The sequence below is a fragment of the Nicotiana attenuata genome, chromosome 3 (genome assembly GCF_001879085.1).
Source record: "Nicotiana attenuata strain UT chromosome 3, NIATTr2, whole genome shotgun sequence".
Classification (NCBI taxonomy): Eukaryota; Viridiplantae; Streptophyta; class Magnoliopsida; order Solanales; family Solanaceae; genus Nicotiana; species Nicotiana attenuata.
In genome coordinates this window covers 25261182-25271249 of record NC_031991.1, presented here as the reverse complement: position 1 = coordinate 25271249, position 10068 = coordinate 25261182, and the positions used below count along the sequence as shown (strand labels likewise).

General features: G+C 31.6%; 1 protein-coding gene and 1 long non-coding RNA gene across 2 annotated transcripts; one reads left to right on the top strand and one right to left on the bottom strand.

The window, feature by feature from the left end:
- LOC109223422 lies at nucleotides 1782–5809 on the bottom strand. The gene is made up of 4 exons (XR_002067570.1): nucleotides 5726–5809; nucleotides 5373–5524; nucleotides 3468–3561; nucleotides 1782–2064 (listed from the first exon to the last, which is right to left on the bottom strand). It is a non-coding gene; the product is annotated as an uncharacterized LOC109223422 (long non-coding RNA).
- Nucleotides 2092–5801, top strand: LOC109223421 (abscisic acid 8'-hydroxylase 4-like). The gene is made up of 9 exons (XM_019387721.1): nucleotides 2092–2573; nucleotides 2677–3001; nucleotides 3095–3244; nucleotides 3349–3597; nucleotides 3706–3795; nucleotides 3886–3964; nucleotides 4064–4170; nucleotides 4293–4411; nucleotides 5447–5801. The coding sequence occupies exons 1-9, from the start codon at nucleotides 2374–2376 to the stop codon at nucleotides 5547–5549; spliced, it is 1422 nt and encodes a 473-aa protein (XP_019243266.1). The 5' UTR covers nucleotides 2092–2373; the 3' UTR covers nucleotides 5550–5801.

The window sequence follows — 10068 nt, the reverse complement described above, 5'->3', positions numbered from 1 at the left end:
TCTTTAGCACACGTTAGCGGCATCTTCTTACCATCCAAGGGGTGTAGTAGGATAGTTGAGATCCATTAACTCTTAATCAAAAAATTTAAGCTCAAATGTTACATATATAGAAACTTTGTAGTTTACAGAGAGCGCTTTAACTTAATAAATGTATCCGGCACAAATTCAAATTAATATAAATTTAATTTAAATACCAAATGCCTACAACCAAGCAAAAAAAGAAGATCATGTGAGCTTGTGCGCCTCTTCCTAGACTCAAGAGGGCCTAAAGCTCATTGAAAGAAAAGAAACAGTAAACTTCAAGTACTTCATTTTGTATCAGCTTACCTCAAGTAATCCGGATGCTGTCGATTTTCAGTTTCTCCTAAAAGATTAAGTCCAAATATAATCTCTTGACCAATAAATCTTAATCATTAAAACTATTAGCCAATCTTTTAGAGTTTGTTTGGAAAGCCACGGGGTAATTGGAATTGGGGTAACTACTAGGGTAGTAATTACACAGCCTAGTAATTATACAGTTGTGTAATTACGACGACCTGTTTGTTTGTCATAGTGTAGAATTACAGTGTAATTACAAGTTTACTGTTTGGTTGCACAAGTGTAATTATACAGTTACATTAAATTTTAGATGAAGTAGTTATCAAACTTAAAAGGTAATTCCCTCTGTTCCAGTTTATGTGAACCTATTTCTTTTTTTTTTTGTCCGTTCGAAAAAGAATGACCTCTTTCTAAATTTGGAAGCAATTCAGGTTTAAATTTACAATTCTACCCTTAATGAGAAGCTTTTATAACCACACAAATACTCTAGGTCCCTTTTTGACTTGTTTAGGACCACAAATTTCAAAATTCTATATTTTTTCTTAAAGTCTGTGCTCAGTCAAACAAGTTCACATAAATAAGAACGGAGGGAGTAATATAATATATATATATATATATATGCCTATAAATATTTATAATTATAAATGATATTATATTTGGTATTTAAGTTGTATCTTTTTTCGTGAATATACATTAATTAGTAATCATATATTTATAACTAATATTTTAAAAATAATTTATATATATATATATTTTAAATTAATAAAATTTAGTTTAGATACTTACAAAAACTAAAAATATACGTTTTGTATGAGCATCATGGAATTCATGTTTGATAAAATAAATTAATATTTATAAATATAATGTCACAACATTATTCAAATGCTTCACAAAACTAATATATCAATTCTAACTAAGAAAATGAACAACATGCTATGTGAGTTAATACTACTAAAACAAGTAAATTGGAACCATGAATATAACACAATTTCAAAATTTAAAATAAAAAAAATTGTTTTTAACATATGTCAAATTCCAACGTAATAATAGTAAGTTCCACTACAACTTAATATTAGAAAACATAATAAGTTTATAACAACATTCAACAACGAAATTTCACTTTAATTGCATCACTCATTATATGACAGGTTTGTTAATGACTCATTATTTCTAATATTAGGAGGTGTAGTCTCAAAAATAGAATAATAAAAGAAATAAAAAATAAAATATAAGCAATTACATGAAATCACAAGAAGTAAAGGTAGAGAAATAAAAGATAAATAGTGTACAAAGAAAAATATATTTTAAACTTTCAAAAGAAATTAAAAAGTAAAAATAAAATTAAAAAATTAAAATAATAGAAATAAAAAGTTATAAAAAAATAAATTAAAAATAAAAATAAAAAGGAAAGAAACTAAAAAGCAATCTTGTAATTAGACAATGTAATTACCATCAATTCTCACCTTCCCTTGAGAAATAAAAAGTGTAATTACACCCTTCCAATTACACCCAATTCCATGCTGACTAAATAATTACTTGGCAAAACAAACATATCAAATTGTATAATTACGTTCAATTACACCCAAATTCATTTCCAAGGTAACTTTCCAACCATGGAATCACAAAATATACGGCCATTCAAATTAGGACTTTCCATCAGCTTCCATATAATATCTGGTCCGTTTTCTAGAATATATGAGCAGCATTTTATTTCTCAAGACGCACGAAACGAAGAATTTTCATTTCCTAGAAAAGAAAGAACACAAAGAGGTTAACTCTGTGTCTGTGCCGTCCGTCATTCTTTTAGAACCATAGGTCCCACTTCATATGACAAATGTAGTCCTGTTATGACATTTCAGATGCAGTAACCAAATTTTTTAGCAAATCTGCCTATTCATCTCTATCTATCCTTCTCCTCCTACTCCTATATATAGCAGACAACTATATCTCATCCCTAAACATATCCACACTCCATACCTTTTAAAGCCTTCTTTTGAGATAAGAAATATATTTAATAAAAAGAGCAAACGACAGCAATAGAACTTTTGCATTTGGATGGAGGCTGCTTTTCCCATGATTTATTTCCTTCTCTTTCTCTCAACTCTTCTCTTGTATCACGTACCAAAGAAACAAAAAGGAAAAGACATACAAAAAGCAAAGTTGCCTCCTGGTACAATGGGATGGCCTTATATAGGGGAAACTCTCCGAATGTACTCTGAAGACCCAAATGTCTTCTTTGCTAATAAACAAAAGAGGTTCGATCGACTACAACATTAATTTTACTATTCCAATTTGTTAAAACTTTGCTAATTTACATGAAAAAAACAGTGCAGTCATTGTGTTTGAGATTATTTGCAGATATGGGGATATATTCAAAACACGCATTCTTGGATGCCCTTGTGTTATGGTAGCTAGCCCCGAAGGTGCAAGATTCGTGCTGGTTACTAATGCTCACTTATTCAAACCGACGTACCCAAAGAGCAAAGAGAGAATGATTGGCCCTTCTGCTTTGTTCTTTCACCAAGGGAACTACCATTCTCGACTAAGGAAGATGGTTCAGAACTCGTTATCTCCTGAGGCTCTTCGAAATCTAGTTCAACACATCGAGGCCCTAGCTATTTGTTCACTGGAATCATGGGCAACAAAAGAGCAAGTAATCAACACATTCCACGAGATGAAGAAGGTTAGCTAGCTAGTTTCATTACTTGTTGTTTTATTTCAATTGCTCATCACCATAAATTTATGTGATTTTCATGGGTATATATGTTACGTACAGTTGTCATTTGAAGTTGGCATTCTTGCTATCTTTGGTCAATTGGACACAAAGCGCAAAGAGGAGCTCATGGAGAACTATTGCATAGTAAATAAGGGATACAATTCTTTCCCTACAAACTTACCAGGAACCGCATATTACAAAGCTACAAAGGTAATACGTAAGCTTCCACCGCTAGCTGTTGATTTCACTCCCTCAACATTACAACTTAATATAGTATTATAATGGAATTACTTTTTGTTGTTAAATTAAACTAGGCAAGGAGAAAGCTTTATGAGATAATTAGTGAAATAATTTGTGAAAGGAAGGAGAAGAAAACAGTAGAGAAGGATCTCTTGGGTCGTCTATTAAATTTCAAAGATGAAAAGGGACATACTTTAATGGAAGATCAAATTGCCGACAATATCATTGGTGTACTCTTTGCTGCGCAAGATACAACAGCTACTGCTCTAACTTGGATTCTCAAATACCTTCATGACGAACACAAAATTTTACAAGCAGTTAAGGTATTATATATTGTTTCATACTCCTACTGTTCCCTAGCTAGTTTTGTTTCTATAATGACTCGTATATAAATCCAGATATTATACTAATCCTTTTCCTTTTAAGTGCAGGTTGAACAGATAGCAATTTATGAGTGTAATGAAGAAGGAAAGAAGCCCTTGACATGGATTCAAACTAGAAATATGCCATTTACACACCGGGTAATTACTATTTACAACTTGGGAATATGCATGTATTCCACACCTTCAAGAAATTAAAGAAAATCCCTCTCATTAGCTGGACAACTGCAGGTCATTTTAGAGAGTTTAAGAATGTCAAGCATTATATCTTTCACCTTTAGAGAAGCCGTGACAGACGTATTTTACGACGGTAAGGTCTCGAACATTCATTCATACTATATATATAGAAGGTATATTCCACATCGCTACTGCCCTAAACATGAGGTTAATTCCCAACTTTTAACTGCAGGATACTTAATTCCAAAAGGTTGGAAGGTCATGCCATTATTCAGAAACATCCATCATAATCCAGACTTTTTTGCTGACCCTTGGGATTTTGATCCTTCCAGATTTGACGTAAGTTATCACTGATTAGCAAAGTATTTTTCTAATTCTGTACTTCTCTTATAATAATGTTTACCTGCTCCTTTTTCTCACTCTTTAACTCTTTTTTCGTGGTGGTGGATGCATGTTTACAGGCTGCTCCAAAACCCAATACCTATATGCCATTTGGCAATGGAGCCCATGCTTGTCCAGGGAATGAACTTGCAAAACTGCTCATGCTGATTTTAATCCATCATCTAGTCACCAACTATAGGTATGATAATGATATCATATTCCTCCGGGGCATCTTCATATATACTCAATTTTGGGCCACCATTAAAGCTATAGCCGTATTGCTCAAAAAGTTATAAAGTGTACCCGTTCGGATTTGAAATAGTTTAATCTCTTGAATGTAATTTGAGAAATCAAATCTGAAGTTCATCTATCTTTTAGATGCAACTTTAGAAATTCGAATCTGAAGTGGTTCAACTTCAGAAATCAAATATGAAGTTCTTCTATCTTTAAATGCAACTTCTGAAATTCGAATCTTAAGTAGTTCAATCTATTGAATGCAACTACAGATTTCTAATCTTAAGTTTTGAAACATAAACTTGTTCTTCCAATTTCAACAGTCCAATAGAAGATTCAAGGCCCAAATCTACTATAAATGAGCTCAAATTTGAAACATAACTTTCAAATATCATAAGAAAAAATCTCAATCATCAAATTGTCAAAACAATAACGAATTTAACAACCCCATTTTACAATTAAGAAGAAGAAGAAGAAGAAGAAGAAGAAGGAGAAGAAGAAGAAGAAGAAGAAGGAGGAGAAGAAGAAGAAACTCTAAGTACAAAGAAAAGAAAACAATAGTCAAGGAAAAGAGAAAAGTGTATGTAATTGAAGTTATCCAAAAATTGAGTATTAGTTAATCTTTTTTTTTTAAAATGTAGATACAAATTCACTGGTGACTCAAAAGTGGATGCCACATGGAAATTTTGGTATTCCTCTAGAGTGCAAGTTATATGCTTAATTTTTTTATTTTTTCCCATCATGTTATATGCTTAATTTGACACTTCCAAAATTCATATAGGACAATTAAAATTCTTGAACACTTGGGTGCCACAAAATCCCCCAGGACTTGTCAAACGTAGAAAAGATTTTTTTTTTTCTATTCCCATTCTCATTAAGATTTTAATGTGATCATACCGAAAATTTCTTTAGAAGAATCATAATACCTTGCATATGCAGCTCATGAAAGTGTGTTAAAATCTGTATTCTAATGTCATTTCTCATGCTTTAACAATGGCAGGTGGGAAGTCATAGGTTCTCAGGGCGTGATACAGTATAGCCCGTTTCCGGTACCTCAACATGGACTCCCAGCCAGGTTCTGGAAGGAAAACAAAATAAATTAATAGCAATGAGAATAACGGAAAAGCAGAAGATATCTCCTGACCTAGTTTCCAGTTTCAAGTGAAACTCGACCCAGCATCTTTTTTTATCCTGGGGCCTATCTCACTATTCATTTAGGCAAAATTATACTCTGTAATTATTGATTGTAATAAGAGGCAGCAGGAGGAGAGAGTTTTACCCAAAGGATGTAATATCATCTCCACTTCTGTTTCAATGGGTAATATAACTAGATTAATAGTATATCATAAACTCTCTATGTGCTCCATTTGGTAAAATGATATACAGAATGGTTCAAACTTAATAGGAAAGTGACACTATAGATGCAGTTTACCAGCCAAAAACAAATGATGCTGAATGCAACATCTCTTTACGCATGGCACTGAAGCACCTTTTACGATCACGTGAAGATCAGCATCAATGGCCTCAAAACATTCATGTGTCCAAGTTGCTTGAGTGAGTGGCTATAAAAGAAAAAGGAAATTCCCTGAGATAAAGGGAAACCTAAAGATTGCAAATAGTTAGTTAATGCACATCATGAAGGGTCCCATGAGACAATTTGATACGACAATAACCATCAATTGTTCATTGATCCTGAACCTATTATGGTCTGATTGGCTACACTCGTGGGAGATCTTTTTATTCACACTCAATCGAGCAAATGGAGGCATACACATTTAAAGCGCACACCATCTTTTTCAGCACGACCACGTTTAATCTGGATTATTCCAACAGAAATGTACCTCAATGATAGATCTATCATTTTGCCATACCCCAGCTGGATGGTTCTGACCTGTATCACCTAATAATTTGATAAGTGACACCAATTACACAAGGAGAACAGAATAACAATAAAATTAAAAAATCAGTTAAAGAACCATGAAATGAGGGCAGCCGCAGCATAAGACAATAGAAATATGTCAATAAGTATGTCACAAATATTTAAAAGACAAACTATAACGGGTCGTTCGGTTTGAATACGGCTTATGCTGGGATAAGTTATGTTGGGATTAGTTATCCCGGTATTGATTTTATCCACTGTATGGTATGTTGTATTAAAAATGACAATTGCATAATTTCTAAGAAGAAGGTATAAGTTATCCCGGCACTAATTACTCCCCCCCACAAGGTATAAGTTATCGCGGTACTAATTTTAATCCTGAAATAACTTATAACAGGTTTGCTAAGAAAACAAATTATTAAGGTGGTATTAAAATTTTATACCATCACTACATCTATTTATACCTCATACCAAACGACCCCAGATACAAAGAATTCCAAGTCCGAGGAGTAGTATTTCAGCATGTGGGTGTCTCAATTCTGAGAATTTCATGAATTATCAACGAAAGTATTGCATATCAAGGCTCCTTGGTATGACGTAAAATCTTTAATACGTACAAATTCTGTATTTGAGTGCTTGAAGATACTTTTCTCAACCAAAACAAAAAAGTGCTCTATACCAAATGGATAAAAACGATTTATAACAGGGTAAGTCATCTTTAGTTAACAAACCTCTCTACTCCTACTCTACTTTGCAACATTGCAACATGTAGACATTATTTACTCTTTACTACTAACAAGTAACACTACTAGAATTCCGGAAAAAAACGACCAAACTTTAGCGACCAAAGTTGGTCTGTCAAGAAAAGGACCAATGTTGGTCTCTAAATTGGAGAAAATAATAAAATAATTATTTTAAATACATTAGCGACCAAAGTTGGTCGCTATTTGGTTAATAATTTCGTCAAAATGTTGACCGGACTGGTCAGACTTGCTTGGTCAAAGAAATACTGAGATTAGCGACTAACGTTGGTCGCTATTGGAGGACCCACTTATCAAATTTTAATAATTATAATATTATTTAAAAAAATTATAAAATATAAATAAATATAATTTAAAATGAGCGACCAAAGTTGGTCGCTAATTAAAGGGTAAGTAGATAGAGACCAACTTTGGTCGCTAATATGGGACCCTGTTATAAGATTTTAATAATTATATTATTATTTAAAAAAATTATAAAATATAAATAAATATAATTCAAAGTTAGCGACCACAGTTGGTCGCTTATAAAATGGAGACCAACTTTGGTCGCTAATATGGGACCCGTTTAACAATTATATTATTATTTTAAATATTATATAAAATATGAATAAATCTGATTTAAATTTAGCGACCAGCTTTGGTCGCTAATTTAAATTTAAGTATAATTAGCGACCAAAGTTGGTCTCTTTTCAGGTCAACAATGGTCAAAATTGAAAATCACTTTTGTATTTACTATCTAAATAATATAAATGTAAGCCGTTAACACTTTTGTAACACAAGGGATGAATAGACTAAAATATACTCTAACATGCTATGCACTAAGTATAAGCGTATTAGGTAATATTATATCAATATAGCTTATATATATATGTAATATATATACTTACGCTGTACTATGCACTAAGTATAAGCGTATTAGGTAATATTACATCGAATATGGCTTATATATATGTAATATATATACTTACGCTGTACTATGCACTAAGTATAAGCGTATTAGGTAATATTATATCGAAAATGGCTTATATATATGGCTTATATATACTTACGCTGTACTATGCACTAAGTATAAGCGTATTAGGTAATATTACATCGAATATGGCTTATATATATGTAATATAAATAGTTACGCTGTATTATGCTGTATAAGCGTATTAGGTAATGATATATCGAATATGGCTTATATATATGTAATATATATACTTACGCTGTACTATGCACTAAGTATAAGCGTATTAGGTAATATTATATCGAATATGGCTTATATATATGTAATATATATAGTTACGCTGTACTATGCACTAAGTATAAGCGTATTAGGTAATATTATATCGAAAATGGCCTATATATATGGCTTATATATATGTAATATATATATATATATATATATAATATTAAATTGAATTAAAAGTAATTTAATTTTTTTTAGATATAGCGACCAATGTTGATCGCTATTCTGGTCAAATGGTCAGAACTTAGCGACCAATGTTGGTCACTATTTAGGTCAAAATAGTCAATACATTTTGGCTACCAAAAATAGCGACCAAGGTTGGTCGCTTTCTGTAAATACAATAGCTAAAAAACGGGTTTTCCCTCATATTCTCTTATTTTTTAATCTCTCTTCTCTCTCTCACACCCAAACCCCCCATCCCCTTCCATCTCCCTCCATCGACGCCGCCGCCCCCCTCCACCCTCCACCCGCCGGAGGCAGCACCAGCTCCACCGCCAGTGTCCTCCACTGTCCAGGTAGGTTTCTCTCTCCTTTCCTTATTTTTTTCGAAATACACAGATTTATTTTAATTCTTTGTAGTTTGATTTGCCAAAATTAATTGTTCTTAGCTAAATTAAATCTAGGATAGTTATTAGTAGCTAATATAATTAGTTTTACCTACTTATTTGGGGAAAAATGTGTTGAAGAGAAGAAACCCTAAATTTTTAGGGTTTATGTTAAGTCTTGTTATGGTTGGGTCATATTAAAATTTAGTTCTTGTGAGGATTAGAATCTAGATCTGATTATCTTGATATTTATTTTATTTCATTGTTTGACTCATGTAGATTTTCCTAAATATAACTTTTCTACTTAATTAAATGATAGATAATTAATAAATTTATCTTTGAAAGTTAGGAGTTATTAATTTGAGAATACACCCCTTATATTTATAAATAAAACACTTAACCCATTACATTATTGGGCATATTACACATATATAACTACATACTTAAGCTTAGATTGAAGTATCTTGGCATACTCATATCCTCATTTCGGAAAAACCTAATTTTCACAAAGAACAATTAGAAGATTTATCTAGATTGGTCAGCATGGTAATAGTATAAAACTATTCATACTATACTGATTGTTTATGAATTGAAATTTTAGGATATGACTTGAACTTTTGTGGATATGAGTTGAACCTTTAGGATATGAATTGGACTTTTAGTTTATGAATTGAGATTTTGGTTTATGTATTGGAATTTTAGTTTATAAATTGAAATTTTAGGATATGACTTGAACTTTTGTGGATATGAGTTGAACCTTTAGGATATGAATTGAAATTTTGGTTTAGGTATTGGAATTTTAGTTTATAAATTGAAATTTAGGATATGACTTGAACTTTTGTGGATATGAGTTGAACCTTTAGGATATGAATTGGACTTTTAGTTTATGAATTGAGATTTTGGTTTATGTATTGCAATTTTAGTATATAAATTGAAATTTTAGGATATGACTTGAACTTTTGTGGATATGAGTTGAACCTTTCGGATATGAATTGAAATTTTGGTTTATGTATTGGAATTTTAGTTTATAAATTAAAATTTTAGGATATGACTTGAACTTTTGTGGATATGAGTTGAACCTTTAGAATATGAATTGAATCTTTAGGATATGAATTGAAATTTTGGTTTATATATAGGAATTTTAGTTTATAAATTAAAATTTTAGGATATGACTTGAACTTTTGTGGATATGAGTTGAACCTTTAG

What these genes read in the sequence shown, in the direction of transcription:
- LOC109223421 (XM_019387721.1), top strand. Translation starts at nt 2,374, where the DNA reads ATGGAGGCTGCTTTTCCCATGATTTATTTCCTTCTCTTTCTCTCAACT. An exon ending in CATTCCACGAGATGAAGAAG is followed by an intron (nt 3,002 to 3,094) that starts GTTAGCTAGCTA and finishes TGTTACGTACAG; the next exon opens with TTGTCATTTGAAGTTGGCAT. An exon ending in ATATGCCATTTACACACCGG is followed by an intron (nt 3,796 to 3,885) that starts GTAATTACTATT and finishes GGACAACTGCAG; the next exon opens with GTCATTTTAGAGAGTTTAAG.